At 41.2% G+C, this 21,174-nt stretch overlaps 1 protein-coding gene across 3 annotated transcripts in view; it reads left to right on the plus strand.

Annotated features, from left to right (window-relative positions):
- Positions 1-18,949, plus strand: part of LOC117965739 (neoverrucotoxin subunit alpha-like) — a 109,661-nt gene extending 90,712 nt beyond the window's left edge. Inside the window, exons 1-5 of one of the 3 annotated variants that reach the window (XM_059016629.1) lie at positions 5,406-5,570; positions 10,245-10,364; positions 11,546-13,291; positions 17,033-17,098; positions 18,059-18,949. In XM_059016629.1, the coding sequence (XP_058872612.1) occupies positions 10,265-10,364; positions 11,546-13,291; positions 17,033-17,098; positions 18,059-18,591 (2,445 nt within the window). In that variant the 5' untranslated portion in view covers positions 5,406-5,570; positions 10,245-10,264 and the 3' untranslated portion in view covers positions 18,592-18,949. Of the gene's footprint in view, positions 1-5,405; positions 5,571-10,244; positions 10,365-11,545; positions 13,292-14,361; positions 16,638-17,032; positions 17,099-18,058 lie in introns of those variants that run through there. The other 2 variants (XM_059016630.1, XM_059016631.1) reach the window with 2 other exon arrangements.
- Positions 18,950-21,174: the final 2,225 nt, after the last annotated feature.

Raw genomic sequence — 21,174 nt, forward strand, 5'->3', positions numbered from 1 at the left:
CACCACTACCGCTCTCACACAGCTCACAAACCCTGCCGCAGCAGAGCCCTCCCACAATCCTCAGAGAGAGAGAGAGAGAGAGAGAGAGAGAGAGAGAGAGAGAGAGAGAGAGAGAGAGAGAGAGAGAGAGAGAGAGAGAGAGAGAGAGCGAGAGACTTAGTATTTCAATATTTAGCAAATCAAAAGTTTGCTTTATTGTATGTGTGTTTTTTTTTCTTCTTTGATTTCCATAAAATATGGCAAACATGTATGTTCAGGTTTTTTTCAGATTTTAGTAATGTGATTTAATAAAAAATTGAATTTAACTAACTGACTTTTTCTCATTTATTAAATTCTGTAGATTAAATTTATTAATACTCATTGACGCTGTTTTTCATTAAGTCTTTGCAGAAGAATTTCACAAATTCTTTGCAGAAAAACGCGCTTTTCTCTTTGCAGAATTTAGGAAATTTGACTGCAGATTTCCGTGGGGACCTTCCGAAAACAATGGGTTTATACTGCCATCTAGTGGCTGGAAATAAAACCCGGGCTTTGCTGTGTTAATATGATGCTGGATTCAAAATATTCTTCTCTTTTCAGAAACGCCAAAATTACATCACATAAAACACGACTGCCCGCCTCCTCCTTTCTCATGAATATTAAGCAAGCCCCCGTAATAAATATTAAAAGGGCATCAAATAGGCTTATATTAAAATGAGCATGTTTATTTATAATATGAATATTGAAGAATCTGAATGGATGTATTAGTAATCGAATTGATGGAATCATATTCTGTTATATTACTGCAATAACTGAATGATTAATACTGATGGTAAATCTACATTAATGACTTATGGTATAGTAAGCATACCCCCCCCCCCCTGTCATTTAACATATCTTGATAATATAACTGGGATAGTAAGTATGTTACACAGCAGAGTCTGCAGGACTTGGGTTAATATAGAGCTGACTTATTCACCCAGTCAGTAAACAAGACAAATATGAAACTGTTTTCTTATTCTTCTAAAATAAATGAAACAATAAATACATAGATTTCTAAAGCCAAATCCATGTTAACTAATGTATTCACGTTGCTAATGATTAGCCTGTGTAGTAAATAATACATTCCTTACTCATGTTTGTGTTTTATTGTCTTATCAATATTGAACAATCCATTGTCTACAAATTGAGAAAAAAAACTCTGATGTTTTATAATGTTAAACTGGTGACCCTGAAGTCAGTCACTAGGTTACTAAAAATATGAATTAGACTAAACAACTCAAATATCAACAGAAACGTATTTGTTAATAATTAATTATACAAGACTGTAATGTGGGGGTTTGGTTTTGGGTTCTGATGGAGTTGCTTCACTTTTCTGGTCGACGACATGTATGCCTACAGTTATACCTGCTTCTAAAATGCGGTCTCATATACAGCCTGTGCAGGCGGCTCAGTTCCTCCTTTGCATGTGGTGAAAAAAAGCATGGAATATTATTTCTACTTTTCAAAATTCCACAATTTCAGAATAACGCAAAACTGAACCACCAAGCAAAGTTTGGGGCGCCAAGTGAAAAAAAAAAAGCACAAATATTAACCAAGTGTTGTTTTTTTTCCAGATTTAACTTTAAAAATAAAAAAATACTTTCAGATGTCATTTAAAATTGTTGAAAACGTGTATCACAAATTCAACATTTAAAGTGAATATGACAATTAAATCCGAAAAAAAAATGCTTCAGTGTTTAATTTTTATTTTTTACACTTGGCAAGTCACATTTAGCTGACACGTTAAATCTGGGAATCTAACAAATAATTCTGTGAAAAAATACATGGAACATAAATCCTTATTTTACACGTGGCATCCAACATTTACGAACAGATAAATCCGAATATGATACCTCCAACATTGAGACATTGTCGCCCCCTGCTGTCAGAAACAAAGAACTCAGTTTAGTTACCTCAATACAATGGTGGTTGGATATCGGCTTCTCTTTGATCAAGGTGTTTTTTGTATTGCATTTTACAGCACTGAGGAATGCCCCTGCATTGCTGTTCAGATCAGTAACGACCCTGATAGCTCTAATGTTACCAGTCGTAAACGCTGTGATAATAAGGACCTGTGTATCCTAACCATTTCAAATATAATATATAACACATGATGTGTGAGAGGAGGGGGTTGCGTGGTAAGATGTGTAGAACTTGAATCAGACTTTTTATACTAAAACTTTGCCACATATATTGGGTTTATTTTACTGTGAAAATGAACAGAAATAAATACAAAATGATCTTATATCATCATCTTATTGAATTAAAAAGTGACATTTTACAGAAATTCACTCAACTCAAGTGATGTTGCTTAACTCAGGAGCGACCGTAAAATAATCAGAAACATTGGTAATAACATTGGTAATAAGAGCCTCACTCAGAACTGCAAACTGGTTTCTTCTCCATTGTAAAACGCTCTGACGTCCGTCAGCTTGGCTTTCATCAGAGAGCAATGCCTGCAGACAAACCCAGGATTCCTCTCCAGTATAATGCAATATTACACAGTGACAGAGTGACAGTGAGCTGCTTCAATTCCAATCAAAGGGAATCATGTGAAATATCTGCTGGACAGCTGCTCCAATGCATTGCTATTATTGAAGAGTGAAGAACGAACTGTTACAGAGGAGCCTAAAAACCCTTCAAGAAACAACATCTAAACAGACAGACGAGCACATCAGTGTCAAAACAGACACCATGGGGCTGAATCACCTGCCATACCACTGTCAGTAGGGTGTAGGACCCCCCTGGGACTGATAAACCTGCCATACCACTGTCAGTAGGGTGTAGGACCCCCTGGGACTGATAAACCTGCCATACACCTGTCAGTAGGACATAGGACCCCCTGGGACTGAGGCACCTGCCATACCACTGTCAATAGGGTGTAGGACACCCCTGGGACTGAGTCACCTGCCATACCACTGTCAGTAGGGTGTAGGACACCCCTGGGACTGATAAACCTGCCATACCACTGTAAGTAGGGTGTAGGGTCCCTCTGGGACTGATAAACCTGCCATAACACTGTCAATAGGGTGTAGGACACCCCTGGGACTGAGTCACCTGCCATACCACTATCAGTAGGGTGCAGGGCTACCAAGGCCAGTCAGGATGACAGTGATTGGTCCTGGCAGGTTGAGAGTCTGCAAGGTGTTTAAATTGTTCTGGAGGGATGCATGATCATTCCTCAGTGATTCCCACCAGCCTCTAAATCCTTCAGGAAACTTGTATGTTATTGCATTGGGGTGGAAGTCTGTTCTCCAGAATGAGACACACATAGAGAGAGTCCTATCACTGTGGAGACTGTTGTTCCTTGTGAATGAAACATCAGGATTGTGTGCAGTCTTGGATTCGACAGTGAAGCGAGCACTTCCTACTGCCCTCTCTCAAAGTCACTGCAATAGGATCTGATGTGCTGTTCTACCATTGGAACTGAAACCGACTGGCAACAGGGAGATGCAGCTTTTATACATCCCAGAATCCATGCCAGGGACCTGGAGAACAACTGAAGCAGTCACTGTGGCTCTGCCTGGTTCTCATATTGCAGGGGTCTAGCATCAGTAAGTGCTGACAGGTCTGTGCTGTTCTGTTGTGTATGTCATTGCTGGGAAACTGAAAGTTCTGACTTCACTGTGATGTCACAGTGCCTGTGATGTCACTGTAAAAATTGACACCCAAGCTGAAGTTCATTCTTATGATAAACCAATTGCAAAAAAAAGCCAAACCTTTTGTGAAGGAGGGCTGCAGAGCAAACTCAGACTTCTTTCACTGGAGTATAGTGATAGTACTGCTTGAATCACTATACCTTTTCTACACTCCACAATATTAGAAGAACAAATCTGTATCAAACTACAGCATGATTTCAATAACTCTGCCAGCTAATGCAAGTGAAGAGGATCTGGTGGCTGCTGTATGTCTTTTGAGAAGTGAAAACCCAAAGCTGAACCGTCAGTCCATTCCAGATATATCTGCAGGTGTGATGAAGGACCAAAGAGCTTCACAGCTTATCATTGCAAAGCCTTTCATCACTCATGAGAACACATGACCTGTCCCTGCAGATATACTGAGAGTCCTCGATTTCTCTCCAGTAGAAAGGAAAGATCTCTTCTGACTCACTCCAGGATTTCTCATGCAAACCCATCACGTGTCCTGTATATAGGACTGGGTTCTTGGAAGGAGGTGGGATTGTTTGTGTGGCCAGTGTCCCGCCCGCATTCAGAGTCTCTACTGGGAATGGGCCTGTCCCATTGGGAGAAAGCTTCAGTCTTGAAGGAGTGCTGTGACAAAGGGTGCCATTCTCAAACTCCTGTCCCACTCTCTCCTCTCTGCCCCTCTCACACTGATTCAGCAGTCTCTGCTCAGCCTGCTTGTCTAAACCTGGCCTCAGAACCAAACCCTGCCTCTTAGAGCTTTATATAGCTCCTGGAAATCAGAAACACAGGTAAGCTTCATTTCTTGTGAAACCCATCCCTGTCTCTGTATCATCTCAACAGAAACAGCAGAAGCACATATTGTGATTCCAGCCCAGGATCACACTTCATGGTGAATCGAGGGTATTGACACAACTATTCCAATGGCTGGAGTTCCATCCTTCTTATATTCCTGTACAGAACTAGACACTCTAACACAACAGTCAAACACATTGTTAATACTGTGATAAATCAGGAGAAATGGACAGTCTAAACATGGAAACAAGCTTGTTCTTGTTATTCCGGGCCTCTGCTGGTGTTTTCTGTTGTTCATTCAGCTCGGTTTGGGTGGGGGGAGGCCAGGCTTGTCGTTTAGCGGTCTTTGGTTCACGTTGATCAGGGTCTTCAGGAACTTGTGATCATGGAAACTCAGGGTGAAGTGTACATGGGCAGCTGGTGTGAGGTGCTGTGGGGGTGATTCCATCACATTTACACAGTGGTTCTCCTAGGACTAAGAGCTCTAACAGAAGTTGTTCATGTCTATTTTCTAATAGGAGCAACAGAAGGGAAAGGGCACTCCACAGATATGCAAGTATATTATGCATGAGATTTTCTGTGTGGCAAAAATAAACTCAAGTTTCAGATCAAGAGAGCTGGTAAACTGATGGATAACTTTACATGTGCAATGCAGGCCCTTCAAGTCATTGTATTCATCATTGTAATTATCTTGCTCTTAATTGTATTATTACTTGTACTGTGATTCTTGAAATGTAATTGTTGACGACTGTAAGTCGCCCTGGATAAGGGTGTCTGCTAAGAAATAAATAATAATAATACTGTGTACTGGGCAGTTTTTCAGAAAGTGGGCAGGTTTTTACTGTGCACTGGGCGGGGTTTCAGGAAGTGGGTGGGTTTTTACTGTGCACTGGGCGGGGTTTTCAGAAAGTGGGCAGGTTTTTGGAAAAGTGGTTGGGAGAGATCAAGCAAACTACAAGAAAGTAACCTCAGAATTTGCAGGCGTGAAGAATACTTTTCTTATTATTTTCTATATATCTTCAAAAAGAAAATAAGTTAGCAGATATTTAATCTTAAATAACCAAGAGCTTTGCTGAACCTGAATCCTGTATTCAATTATTCAGAAGTCTGGTGAGTGACATTTTAATATGCATGATTTTTGTTTATTTTATTATTATTTTTAATATTATTGTATATAGTAAAGTAAAAATACACTCAAACCAGCCAGAATTATTTATGGATTCATATTTGTAGTTGTTATGCTGAAAAGTAGAGTTTGAGCTGTAAAATGGAGTGTTGAGAATTAACACAGAGAATGTTATTGAAATTAAAACAAATCCTCCTGGATACATTTTAAAACTATAGTTTATCATTTTATTGTGGATCTTTTGGTGAAATTGCCTTCTGCATTGACAGATTCATGCAAGAAAAATCAATTATTTTAGTAGGAAATATTTTATTTTGAAAGAAAGTAAAGTTGAAGACTTGAGCAAACATGACTGAAGACAGTAAAATGAATTTTATATTGAGGGGTTATGCATGCTTTCAAATGTACGAGAGAAAGTGACAGTAAAACTGCTGACAGATAAGCTGCAAGAAGCAAAAGGAGTTTAAATAACACTTGATCCTGTGACTATGCATCAATACATGTGAAAAGTGAAAACGAATAGATTGTGTTGTAGAGTAACCAGGAAAATGAAGCAATAGAAGGTTTTTTTATTTGCTTGTTTTTTTGTGATTTTATGAAGCACTTGTTTTTGTTGCTAATGAACACAAACGTGTTCTACAATATATATATAATTTGAAATCAGTAATTGTCACATTTTTTATATCAAAATTGGTATTGTTGATATCAAAAATATCAATTTTTCTTCACAGCTGAAGGGTGTTTGTCCAAAACGTCCTGAAATAAATGCATTTTTAATCATTTAAACCTTTTGTGTGAATCCCAAAAAACATTGTAATTATATACAGTAATTCAGTTATGCTAACTGGAATTGAAAAAACAATAAACAATAATCATATGTATTCATCAAAACATTTTCAAAATACTGACAACAGCTAGGCTGACGGGCACACACTGTAAAACTATTCACTTTTGTTGCCCTTACACTTCACAGATCTGTTCCTGGAAATGAAAGCAAAAGTTTGAAACCCATGAAATTAAGAAAATAAGTTGCTCAGTGTGTGTGTGTGTGTGTGTGTGTGTGTGTCTGTGTGTGTGTCTCTGTGTGTGTGTGTGTGTGTGTGTGTGTGTGTGTGTGTGTGTGTCTCAGTGTGTGAGTTTGTGTCTCAGTGTATGTGTGTGTGTGAGTGTGTGTGTGTGTGTTTGTTATATTCTTTAATTTGACAATTATTTTAATCAAGATGAAAATATTTACAAAGTGCTGAAATGAAGAAAAAAATAAATCCATGTTTTCTGTTCATGTTCTATTATATCATTTTAGACAAGCTCAAGAGTTTGTTACAACTATTAAGATGCTAGCGGCGACAACATTTTGAAATGAAAAAAGCCAAAACAAAGTAAATGTGTGTGTGCGTGTGTGTGTGCGTGTGCGTGTGCGTGTGCGCGTGCGCGTGTGTGCGTGTGCTTGTGTGTGTGTGCGTGTGTTAGTCATATTCTCCCAAGCTACAGTGTTCAAGAGTTTGTTATTTTAGCCAAGATGAAAATAGCTAAACTTTAAAGGTGCTAGTTGAGTTGGGCCCCTCATTACTGGGATGGGTGATCTTGAGAATGTCCAGTTTGTGACGGTCAGCTCAGAAAATACGATGTTTTAAGATGCCAAGTGGCCAACTGACCTCGTGGTGTTCACATTACTGTCCTTTTAGAAACGCTTTTGTGTCGATGTTCTGCAACCCACTATATGCAACACAAACACAGTTCGGGGTGTGTGAGCACATATTTTACATTTCTTATGCCAATATTTTTTCTACAAACACTCATGTATCCAAAATAAAATAAATACATTTTTAAAAAAAACTAAACTAAACTAACTAACTTCTTGGTTTACAAATTGACTTGTTAAAACAGAGTGTGTAAAATCAAGGGGGTGAGGGGCTCTTCTTTAACTTGTCATCTCTCGTGGTTATCTAACTTACACCCGTCCTATCTGGAGTGTATTGCAGTCACTTGATAACCACATTCTTCACAATACAGTATGCAGACTCTTTGACAGAGGGGCTCCTCCTCAAAGTTCATGAAAATAAAAAGCTAAAGTTTAAAGGCACTGAAATGAAGGAAAATAAATATCTCCCTCAGCTGGGAGGTAGTACCACCGTTTCATTTTTTACCAGGGGAATTATAACACGACTGAAGTGAAATAGAGAAACTAGGTACCAATGTCACCTACATAGATAATGTGCTTCATTTACATGATCAAATTCTATCTAATGCTCATTATATTTAAATAGAAAACACATGCAGTAGACAGAACACAAATATTCTCTGGCAAATTGAACCCTTTTATTTCTTGTTGGCTCTAACAATGATAGGAGAAGCACTTTTAGCTACCAGGGGCATTGGGCCACAGCCAAGTAAGCTGTATGGTGCAGTTTACAGTTTATAAACTAACTAATATAATGTATTACAATCGCATTTCAACCCTTTCTAGGCTGTTTTTAGAGATGTAATTTCATCTAAATATAAGTTACAGGCATTCTTCTTGGTGACTCATGACCAAATCCCAATATACCAACTCATAATAATAATTTATATTGAGCACTTTTTCATATTTGTTTGTCTTCTACCGTAATCGTTTCAATGTCAGCTAGAAACGAAGTCACTACAAACACAGACGCGTGCACACGCCCACAGTACAAAAGTAAATGTCTGTGACATCCATACAAGCTTGGGGTAGTTCTAGAGCCTCGGGGCTTCAGTTTTGAATAAGGAAGATCCCTGGTTCAAATGTCACTGGAGAAGTTTGTTTGTGGCGTAGTCAACTCAACTGATGGACAGTTTCTTTCAGTGTTTCCAACAGTTTCTAAGATACGTCTTGGAATGATTTTGAAAAGGTCAGAGAGAGATTAACAGATGGACACTTTAAGGCAGCAAGCCCAATGTGACGAAACATTCCCTCGCCCCTGTATGTGGAAAACAACTCGTTTCTTTAAGTGCTGGGTGTGTCCTGAAGCCTGACGCTTGTCACAACCTGAGCAATTAAGATAACAGACAACTCTGTTGGTGAGCAGAGATACCAACAACCAAGGATAAATGAACTGTCCTAAAACTTAACGCATAGATATTTTGAATGCCACTTAACCATAGGCAAGCACTAGGTCAAATGCATTGGTTCAAATACACAAGGGCAACATTTTTAAATGATGCGGTTAACAGATGCATGATACTGAAGAAAATGTGTCTTTGTCAGAAAATATAAAATGTAGGGATATCACAGATTCAAATGACAAGTGTAAAATGGGTAAACATGCTGTTTATCATTCATGAATAAACTTGTTTTGCTATGAAACTAATATGAACTAGGAATATGCCTAAAGGAATTGCAACAAACTGCCATAAGAAAAAGCAAAGTCTATATTCATTAATACTTTTAAGTAAAGGATTCACAAACACCCCTTCATAATGGAGAGGTATTTTCTTGTTTCAAATGGACCGACAGTCTTCTTTTTTTAATGTCTTGCATGGAAAGTGCTTTGTTTCACTGGCTCAGTTGTTACATCAACTTACCGGCACAAGATGTTTTCTATTTTCATTCTATTTTGTATTTTATTACAGCAAAACCTGGAACAAGTGTGACAACCGGCTAGTATTTATTTTGTCAAAAATGTAAGCAAGTCTATCTTTGACAAATATTTACAAATCCCTGCATTTCTAATAAAGAATGAACAGTTAAGGGTTTGGAATGAACTTTTCTTCGTGTTGCACAGGATATTTGAGTTAATAATCTAAAGAGTGTGATGTAGGGCAGAGGCATCGACAGACATGTTAACACATGGACGCTACAGTGTTTGACAGCTGACCAGTTTGTATAGGCATGGCGGATGAAGTGGACAAACTCTAATATCTCAACAAATGTGGCATATTATTTACAGCTGGGAAACCCCTAGACACGACTGAAACAAAAATGAATAAATAAATAAATCATATACTTTGACATTTAATGTCCCAGGAAGTCGCTCAGATTTCCAGGCAAAACCAGAACGGGTGGCAACCCTGATTAAAGTACAAAAAATGAGGTTTAACATTAAAGTGACTGCTTAACCCCAACTATACATGATAATCAGGGCCATAACCAGAGCTCACATTCTACCAGGTCAAGCTTAGGTTTCAAGCTCTAGCTGCAGTATTTATTTGACTGCTTGGTCTTTACTATTCAACCTCCAAATCTATGTTACACAGCAAACCGACAGAGAAAACGAAGGAGTCTTTTGCACTTTACCAGAATTTATACATGAGCATCAGCATTAAAAACAACCAAGGGGCTCCCGAGTGGTGCATCCAGTAAAACCACTTGGTAGAGTGCAGGACATATGGTGTGGACGTCGCCTGTTCGAGTGCCGCCCGGGGGGAGGGAGGGTTAGGTCAGCCAGGGTGTCCTCAGGTCACAGCGCACCAGAGACCACTGTTAAAATTTTAAAAAAAAACCCAAGGACACGACCCTAATGTCCTCATAGTTAGTTACAGCCATGATGATAATGAATCCATAATAAAATGCACATTGATTTCCATTCTGTATATTTATCATTTACAAAGCTGCAGTCTGGTAATGTAATTTCACTTTCTCAACACTGGACTACACTTGAAGATGGAAGCTACTGATCAGATGTGTCACACTTGTTTTGTAGGGCCTCTTCTTCGATAAAGCATGGCTAATACAGGGGATGAGACGCTGGAGATGGCAGCTCTCGGACGACCCTTCCAGCTGGGAATGCTGTATGACTGCCGGAAGGATAGCCTCATTCCAGGTGACTGCTGACCCTTGCTTGCACTTATTCAGCCCACACGAGTGAGACAGCGCACCAGTGTGAGGCGCAGTAACAGGAGAGATTCAATAGGGAGCCCCCGCAGGGTAATCAGCCACTCTGCTTCTGAACAGTTTGCATGTTACATTAAAAGTTCAGATCTGGAAAATCTTACGTTTTAGCGGAAACTGTCAACATTTACTAAGGAAGGAATGTCCGGAATTAAGAAATAGATTGCTGGATTTACCGGTTAATCTTATGATTTACTGAAGCTTTATTGGTAAAGGCACTTGAGATTTATCTGACAATGTCCACAGTAAAGCGGTATCATATTTATTTTGGACATTTACTGCTTTACTTGGTAAATAACAGCATTTGCCAGTAAATCTTGAGATTTGCCAATATTCTGACTTTTACTGTAACAAATACAATATATGGAAAAAACATGGGCTGTGACATATAAGCAAATACATTTTAACATTGAAGAGATGGGCTTTGTATCAGAAGACTGTCGGAAATCGCGTGTGATGGGTAAGTGCATTAATTTATTACATACTGTAAGAGGGAGTGTGTTACATGTGTGGGTCGTCACTGAATAATCATGAGGCAGGCAAGAGCATTGGTGCTGACACGCCGCACAGGCACGCAGCCCCAATAACAACACAGTGCTGACACGAGGGTACCAGCAATGGCAGCCCTAGCATCACATTTACTAAAGAAAACAAAACAAAGCCAAAAATACAAGGCGAGCGCCAGTCTCACGAAAGTCCCGCTCCAGGAACCTACTACCCTACGATAACCCTCTCTGTGCTTGGTATCAACATCCCCTAAACTAATCTATTACTGTTGCTCCCAAAGTCCCAGCCTCCCAGCGACTCTGGGTAGCTCTGACGGTCCAGGCTGGGCAGAGCCTTCACAGGCACCGTGTTGCAGTTGAAGGGTTTTGTAGCAGTCATCCTGTGGAGCGGACCCTATATATATATATTGGAATGTATTTTATTCTTAAAACAAGGATGGTAAAACGCAACTTATGTGTATCTGGGTATCGTATATCCAAGTGGTGACTGTATATATATTTCTTTGTTTTGGAACATTAATGTGGATTTTAAAAAGTTAATTAAAGCCTAAAGTAAACTTTGCCTTGAGATGAATGTATTAAGTTGTTTATCTTGATTGCATGGCAGGAATTACGTTGTGGAACCCAGAAGAACTACAAGGCAGCATAAATGAAAGAACCCACCCGATAACCGAGTTCAGCGTCAGCACCTCGGACTCCATTGAAGATAAGGCTTCTGCTTTGAAAATGGACGCTTCCCTGAAGGCGAGTCTCCTGGGGGGTTTGGTTCAAGTGGGTGGAGCTGCAAAGTACTTCAACGACACACAGAAATCAACAAGACAATCCCGAGTCACTCTGCAGTACTACACAACAACACGATTTGAGAATCTGACCATGAATCACCTGGCCAAAGGGAAAGTGTCTCACCCCAGCGTGTTTGAAGACAAGACAGCGACTCACGTGGTCACCGCTGTGCTGTACGGAGCTCAGGCGTATTTCGTATTCGACCGGCAGGTATCCTCAGAGGAGAAGAAACAGGAAATCCATGGAGAAATGGAGCTTGCAATAAGTAAAATACCTACAATTAAAATCAATGGTCAAGGCTCTATTGACCTGAAGGAAACAGAAAAAGCTGAAGTTGAAAAATTTGAATGTACATTTTATGGAGATTTTCATCTCGAATCTAACCCATCGACTTACCAAGATGCTGTGAAAGCCTACTCAACTCTTCCAGAATTGCTCGGGGACAAAGGAGAGAACGCAGTGCCTATGAAGGTCTGGCTGTACCCGTTAATCAAGCTGGACTCCAGGGCTGCCAGGCTGGAAAGGAACATAAGTGACTACTTGGTAACATCTGCGCAAACTGTTTTAGAGCAATTTAATACAATTGAAATGCAAAGCAACGACATGATAAAAGACATTGTTACCCAAACGTTTCCTGAAGTCAATGAGAAGATTCAACAACTGAAACAAAGGGGCACGCTGTACAAGCTGAATTTCATGAGCAAACTGTCCGCTGTGCTGCCTTCCATCCGCGGAGGTGTGCAAGAGGAAGAATCACTCGGAGAGATTTTAAACAATCACGAAGAGTCCCCTTTTAACTTTAAAGAACAACATGATTGGCTGAACAGCAATGAAAGAGAAATCAATGCAGTGAGACATTGCCTTGCTATTTTAAAAGACATACATGCTGTATCTTCTGTGAATGAGCTAGATGAGGAAGAATTAAACAATGAGACTGAAAATATTGTTTGCTTTACCTTCACCTCGCTGCACGAGCCAGAACCATATCTGGAAGATTTAAAAAACTACCTTGAAACCCAAGCGAGTAAGAACATTCAAAGTTCAATTCCTAGTAAGTATTTGCATCAGGAGAGCAAGCAATGGGTGAGCAGCGAAACTAATCTGAAGATAAAAATGTATTTGAAGGTATTCCAGGAGTTAGTGAACATCAACAGGGAAAATAAGAAAACAAAGTTCTTCATAGTGTCTAAGGAAGACCAGGAGTTTCCTGGAGCCTGCATTCTCCTGCATGAAAATGGATCGTCGAAATACATACATTTCAAGATCCCAGCAAAACCTGACGTCCCTGAGGTCTGTGATGTCACCCATGACAGTGTGACTCTGAAGGTGGTGCCTCCCAGTAGTGATGCTGATCAGAAACTAAAATACCATCTGGAGTATAAGTGTATTAATCAGAAGGAATGGACAATTCAATCCAGCACTGATAAAACAGAGACCCTCACTGTATCAGGATTGAAACCGAATACAGAGTATGAATTTAGATACACAGTGGAAGGGAAGTTGGGGTATTCTGTGAGCAGTGACACAACCAGCAAAGTCAAGACAACAAGCCCACCTGCACAAGACACAGGTCAGTGGTTAGTTACTTTTTTTAAATGTCACGAATATCTTCTATCATCACCCTTCTCTATAGTAATCATTGACAAGTTAGAGTATTATATCTTTTTTTAGGGCTGTGTCCGAAGGTTCGTTCTGTAGCCAGGGATTCAAAGATTATTTTAAACTAAAGCATAGCGCGGGGCTGGCAGGGGAGAGTGTAGCATGCACGGGGGAAGGCAGCAGCAGGGCTGGCAGGGGAGAGTGTAGCGTGCACGGGGGAAGGCAGCAGTGGGGCTGGCAGGGGAGAGTGTAGCGTGCACGGGGAAGGCAGCAGCGGGGCTGGCAGGGGAGAGTGTAGCGTGCACGGGGGAAGGCAGCAGCAGGGCTGGCAGGGGAGAGTGTAGCGTGCACGGGGGAAGGCAGCAGCGGGGCTGGCAGGGGAGAGTGTAGCGTGCACGGGGGAAGGCAGCAGCGGGGCTGACAGGGGAGAGTGTAGCGTGCACGGGGGAAGTCAGCAGCGGGGCTGGCAGGGGAGAGTGTAGCGTGCACGGGGGAAGGCAGCAGCGGGGCTGGCAGGGGAGAGTGTAGCGTGCACGGGGGAAGGCAGCAGCGGGGCTGGCAGGGGAGAGTGTAGCGTGCATGGGGGAATGCAGCAGCGGGGCTGGCAGGGGAGAGTGTAGCATGCACGGGGGAAGTCAGCAGCGGGGCTGGCAGGGGAGAGTGTAGCGTGCACGGGGGAAGGCAGCAGCGGGGCTGGCAGGTGAGAGTGTAGCGTGCACGGGGGAAGGCAGCAGCTGGGCTGGCAGGGGAGAGTGTAGCATGCACGGGGGAAGGCAGCAGCGGGGCTGGCAGGGGAGAGTTTAGCGTGCACGGGGGAAGGCAGGAGTGGGGCTGGTAGGTGACATAACACACATGAAGACATAAGCCTGATATACCGCTGTACGAAAGAGCTGGCTCCTTTGCAAGTGTCTATCGGGCTTTTCAGATTGATATGAATGGCTTGCTTTCTTGTATTTATCATGGTTACACTGGGAAGTCATGTGACAGGATGTTAAAAGTGAAACTGAATTCACAAATGCACTGTTTTCTTTTTACCTGCAGGGGAATCCATCCTGTCCTGCTAAGAGATGAGTTTACTGTTTTAGACACGTAATCAAATATGCATGGATCACTTTCCATCAGTACTGTTCAATTGGTAGCTTCCTGTATAAATGACACATGCCACAGGTCCAGGCTCTGTATTAATAGAGGGGATCATATCTTACAGGATCAGATATGACAAGCTCTGCTGTATTAATAGAGGGGATCCTATCTTACAGGATCAGATATGACAGGCTCTGTATTAATAGAGGGGATCGTATCTTACAGGATCAGATATGACAGGCTCTGTATTAATAGAGGGGATTGTATCTTACAGGATCAGATATGACAGGCTCTGTATTAATAGAGGGGATCGTATCTTACAGGATCAGATATGACAGGCTATATATTAATAGAGGGGGTTGTATCTTACAGGATCAGATATGACAGGCTCTGTATTAATAGAGGGCATCGTATCTTACAGGATCAGATATGACAGGCTCTGTATTAATAGAGGGGATCGTATCTTACAGGATCAGATATGACAGGCTCTGTATTAATAGAGGGGATCATATCTTACAGGATCAGATATGACAGGCTCTGTATTAATAGAGGGGATCGTATCTTACAGGATCAGATATGACAGGCTCTGTATTAATAGAGGGGGTCGTATCTTACAGGATCAGATATGACAGGCTCTGCTGTATTAATAGAGGGGATTGTATCTTACAGGATCAGATATGACAGGCTCTGTATTAATAGAGGGGATCGTATCTTACAGGATCAGATATGACAGACTCTGTATTAATAGAGGGGATTGTATCTTACAGGATCAGATATGACAGGCTTACTCCCCCCCACACTGGGGAATACATGGCAGCATTAACTTAGGATACTTGATGAACCTGGCTAATTAGTACTTCACATCTCACAGTACTAAGCAGCTTGGTTATTTTTTGCAAACATGTTAGTAGTTTTATAGTGTGTTTACTGTGTTAAGTAATAATATGTAATTGAACTGAGTGCGTTTTAATTTCAGAGTTTATGTAGAAATGGAAGGACAGAAAGGAGTTGTACAATATCTATAGAATTCAGCATGGGGTGGTGTGTGATATGAGAATGTAATGCACACCGAGGGGGTTATCCAGGCATTACATGCTCATGTATCACACAAACAAACACACACACACACACACACACACACACACACACACACACACACACACACGCTGCCCCATGCAATATCTTTATAATCTCTGCTGAACTCCATAAAGAATTGTATTTAAAATAGCAACAACTTTGATAACGTGCACACAGTTTAAAATAAGGTTTGCATTGTGTGAGACAGTACAGAGAAAACCGCGATTGCTGTGGTCTGTACTAGGAGTGATAGGAGACTGCAACCAAAGAGAACACTTTGAACTTGTAACTTAAAAACAGCACGTTCCCTTTCAAGCACGAAATGGGTATCAACCTCTTTAACAAAATAAATAAATAAAAATAAGTTTAAAGAAAGAAACTCTTATGATAATAAGCTAACGTTTCCTGTAGTTTTTCAGGTGTTGTGGAGCTGAATTCTTCTTCTCTGCAGAGTGACATTCCTGTTTTGTTTTTGTTTTGTTTTTTTGTCGTCAGGGTTTCCGTGGCAATTGTTAGGGAGCGTGTTAAAATGACGCGCTTTCACATTTCTATTTTTCCATTGCTGTGTTCACCGGTTTGTTCTGATGGTGGTTGTGTTTGCTCACATTTCTGTGAACCCTTTTTGTGTGAAGTGGATTCCCTTCAGTCCGAATCAGAGTGTATTTCAAAGCCCGTTGGTGTGGGTCCGTGTGATTTTTCGGGTGTCCGGTTTCTCCATGTTTGCGGTGACTCCCTCATGGAAATGCAGCTCTGTCCTCAGATGGGATGCGGAGCGGCTGTTGCCGAGGTGGTTCCGATGTTGGAAACGCGGGTTTCTCTTGGATTGATCAGGGAGGGCTGGACGGGTTTCTTTATCAAGCGCTCCCGAGAGGATTGTGGGATGTGTTGCTGTTTAATATAACGTTATAACTACATTAATAACATACGCGTACAGACACCTTACAGTACGCTGCTAAAGAATAAGAATCACATGAAGCTGAATAATGTATAAAGAGATATTAAAAATAAAACATGTCTATATATGTTCGTTGCTGTGAGGGCAGATTCACATCACAGCGCTTTGGTATCTCTGGGCTTGAAACGACGCTCCATAAGTATAACACCTATTATTATTATTATTATTATTATTATTATTATTATTATTATTAGGTGGGAGCAGGGAGGATGGAGGAGGGAGTAGGGAGGAGGGAGCAGGGAGGATGGAGGAGGGAGCAGGCAGGATGGAGGAGGGAGCAGGGAGGAAGGAGCAGGGAGGATAGAGGAGGGAGGAGGGAGCAGGCAGGAGGGAGCAGGGAGAATGGAGGGGGAGCAGGCAGGATGGAGGTGGGAGCAGGGAGGAAGGAGCAGGGAGGATAGAGGAGGGAGGAGGGAACAGGGAGGAGGGAGCAGGTAGGAGGGAGCAGGGAGAATGGAGGAGGGAGCAGAATGGAGGAGAGAGCAGGAAGGAGGGAGCAGGGACTGGTGAAGCAGGGAGGAGGGAGTGATTTGAGGACGGCGTAAACAGTGACTGTTGTATGTTTCAATTCTATTTCTCTCTCTTTTTTCTGCCCAGTGAATGAAGTTGCAGTTTACAGTCTGCAGGCTCCAGAGCCAAGGAACAGAGCTGAGTTTTTAAAATGTAAGTCTGTTTGCACTGAAACATTTGATTGAAAGATGTGTCACTCCATTGTGAGAAGAGCTAACACTACAGAACAGGGAGGGGTGGAGCTTGAGGGCAGCAATTATTATTATTTATTAGTAATTGTGAAGCCATTAATCTACACTCCTCTCCAACAAGTATTGGTTCAGATGAATACATGCAGAATGACTGGGGGAGGGGCATTTGTTGCCTATTTTTCCACTCAGACCTTTCTCTCCCTAAATATCTTGATATCCCTGAATAGATAATCATCCCATCTTTTAATACATGTACAATGCATGTGAAACCAGTTGTGGGGTAAAATGAACAGCTATCCCTCCCAGTCATCCTGTGCTGGTAGTAAATGTATATTGCAGTATCACTGCACTTGTGGGATGGATTGCTCATTAAAATATTAGACAGATATTTGAAGAGTGGATGATATTCTATTGAAGATATTTAGTAAGCAAGGGGTCTGAGTGGGTAAAATGCAACACATACTCTGTAGGAACATTAAGTGAACTGTAATTGTATGCAGAGCTGCATTTGATTGGTTCCAATTGAAGAAGTTTGATAAGATCGAGGAATTATAATGAACAAAACAATCAAGAGGGTTTAAAGACAGCTTCCCATGTACCCGCATGGACCTCTCAGAACTACATTTCCAATCATCTTCCTGCTCACATATGTGATTGAGATGGAATTACCAGTGAGCAGGAGGATGATGGGAAATGTAGTTCTGAGAGGTCCATGCTGGTCCACGGGAAGCCATCTTGAGGCAGGTAATGCAATTTAAAAGTTTTAAAAAGTGGTCAAAATGTATTCAAAAAATAATTAAAACAACACACACACCTTCCATAAACAGGATGTGAGGATGCAGCAGACAATGACTGTTGATTTTCTCAGTGATTTGACTTTTCTAACCATCTCTCCTTTACCCGTCCTCTTCTCTTCAATCAGATTCCTGGCAGCTCACACTGGACCCCAACACAGCGCATAGAAACCTCTGTCTGTCTGAAGGGAACAGAAAAGTGACATGGAGGAGAGAGACCCAGAGATATCCTGATCACTCAGAGAGATTTGACAGCCGGTCCCAAGTGCTTTGCAGAGAGGGTTTGTCTGGGACTCGCTGTTACTGGGAGATTGAGTGGAGTGGGGAATGGGCTTCTATAGGAGTCACATATAAAGGAATCAGCAGGAAAGGATGGGATTGTTCCTGTGGCCTTGGATCCAATGACAAGTCCTGGAGTGTGTACTGCTCTGATTCCAATTACACTGCCCGGCACAATAACAATGAAACTACAATAACTGCCCCCCACTCCCCCAGAATAGGAGTGTATCTGGACTTTAATGCCGGCACGCTGTCCTTTTATGGCGTCTCTGACACAATGACCCTCCTGCACAGATTCCAAACCACATTCACTGAGCCGCTCTATCCTGGGTTTAGGCTTTGGGGTTCTGATTCCTCTGTAACAATCTGCCATCTGAACTAGACTGTTTTGTGTTGTAAGAAACCCTTTGTATTGAACTCCCTGTCTGTCCTCTCCACTCCTCGGGTGAAGGGAATGTTCAATCTGACACAACTTTGGATGAAAGTTAGGGGGTAAATCGGCGCCACCTGCAGAGCGAAAAAAGGTGAATTATTTGTTTTTAGCAACGAATGGATTTCATAGGAAGTAACTGTATTTAATTTCCTTTTTAAGAATTGTTATGTTTTATATATATTTTAAAAAATGGCATCCAATATTCAGTGCTGTAACAGTTTAAAAAAAGTGAACTTAAGTTTGCTTTATTGTGTGTGTGTTTTTGTTTTTTGATTTCCATAAAATGTTTAATATTTCAGATTTTAGTAACGTGATTTAATAAAAAAAATTAACGTGATAGACTGACTTTTTCTCATTTCTTAATACTCATTAACATGGTTTTTCAAATGAGAATGAGAAAGAAAGAGGGGAATGAGAGAGAAAGAGCTATAGTAAGGCATAGGGAAGCATTGTAAAACACAGAGAGGTCTGGTAAAACATAGGGAAGCATTGTAAAGCACAGAGAGGTCTGGTAAAGCATAGAGAAGCATTGTAAAGCACAGGGAGGTCTGGTAAAGCATAGGGAAGCATTGTAAAGCACAGAGAGGTCTGGTAAAGCATAGGGAAGCATTGTAAAGCACAGAGAGGTCTGGTAAAGCATAGGGAAGCATTGTAAAGCACAGAGACGTCTTGTAAAGCATAGGGAAGCATTGTAAAGCACAGAGAGTTCTGGTAAAGCATAGGGAAGCATTGTAAAGCACAGAGAGGTCTGATAAAGCATAGGGAAGCATTGTAAAGCACAGAGAGGTGTGGTAAAGCATAGGGAAGCATTGTAAAGCACAGAAAGGTCTGGTAAAGCATAGGGAAACATTGTAAAGCACAGAGAGGTCTGGTAAAGCATAGGGAAGCATTGTAAAGCACAGAGAGGTCTGGTAAAGCATAGGGAAGCATTGTAAAGCTCAGAGAGGTCTGGTAAAGCATAGGGAATCATTGTAAAACACAGAGGGATCTGGTAAAGCATAGGGAAGCATTGTAAAGCACAGAGAGGTCTGGTAAAGCATATGGAAGCATTGTAAATCAAAGAGAGGTCTGGTAAAGCATAGGGAAGCATTGTAAAGCACAGCGAGGTCTGGTAAAGCATAGGGAAGCATTGTAAAGCACAGAGAGGTCTGGTAAAGCATAGGGAAGCATTGTACAGTACAGAGAGGTCTGGTAAAGCATAGGGAAGCATTGTAAAGCACAGAGAGGTCTGCTAAAGCATAGGGAAGCATTGTAAAGCACAGAGAGGTGTGGTAAAGCACAGGGAACCATTGTAAAGCACAGAGAGGTCTGGACTCTAACCCTGGGCTTGAGACTCAGCTCAGTGATTTGGATTCCTGAACAGCTTCTTAGTAAAGGTATTATTCAGCATGCCGCCGCACCGTGAACTAATAAGAAAAGACTTTCAGTACCTGGCAGGCTCTTGTGACATATCAGGAGGGTCATTCTCTTTACTCCTTCTTCTTCTCCTTGGAGTCGGGTCCATGCCTCTCTCTACTGAATCACTCGTTCCTCAGTTAGCTGTGTTTCTCCTCTGCCCAGGGTGTCAGGTTCAACAACATTACTGGAGAGTTGGTTCCAGACCCTCACAATTCTCTGTGTAAAAAAAAGTGCCTCCTATTTTCTGTTCTGAATGCCCCTTTATCTAATCTCCATTTGTGACCCCTGGTCCTTGTTTCTTTTTTCAGGTTGTAAAAGTCCCCTGGCTCGACATTGTCAATACCTTTTAGGATTCTGAATGTTTGAATCAGATCGCCGTGTAGTCTTCTTTGTTCAAAACTGAATAGATTCAATTCTTTTAGCCTGTCTGCATACAACATGCCTTTTAAACCCGGGATAATTCAAAATGAAATTCAAAGTGCAAAATGAAAAAACTGATTTACAGAATTGACAGGGGGATTTTTATTTTGAAAGGGTTTCAATTCAACGACCCTCTGGTCGGACATTTTTTCATTGCATATCATCTTTAAATCTACCCTCCAGTTTTCACAAGGCTCTGTAAAATTGTGTTCTACCCCTTTCAAGAAAGAGGAAGGAATTAAAAAGACTAGAGTAAAAGTCATTGAAAATACGGGCTAATCTATCATAGATAACACTGTGTAACAATTTTTTTTTTTTTTTTGGTTCCTGGGTAGTAAGTGTTATTTCCTAATTGCTTATGCCTCAAAAGTATAGAAAATGGCTATTATTCCTCACAAACTTTGCTTTTGTGACCAGGACAGTGATATTTTGAAATTCACCTATTTTCCAGAACATTCCAGATAGATTCAGTGCTGAGTAAACTTGGAGTAACTTCTAGAACTTTCCAGTAATATAAATAGTAGTATAAATACAGGGGCCTTAAGCCCACCAGTTCAGTTTAGTTCCAGCTTCCTAAGTGGATACATAGCTGCATTTTTCTGAGATGGCATCAAGGTCATAGGAGACTTCAAAATGGTGGCATTCCTGATGGGTCTCCAAGGTGGTTTTACCAAGTTTCCCTGCTATCTTTGCCTTTGGGACAGCAGGGACACC

This window comes from Acipenser ruthenus, chromosome 53 (genome assembly GCF_902713425.1).
Source record: "Acipenser ruthenus chromosome 53, fAciRut3.2 maternal haplotype, whole genome shotgun sequence".
In the NCBI taxonomy this organism is placed as follows: domain Eukaryota; kingdom Metazoa; phylum Chordata; class Actinopteri; order Acipenseriformes; family Acipenseridae; genus Acipenser; species Acipenser ruthenus.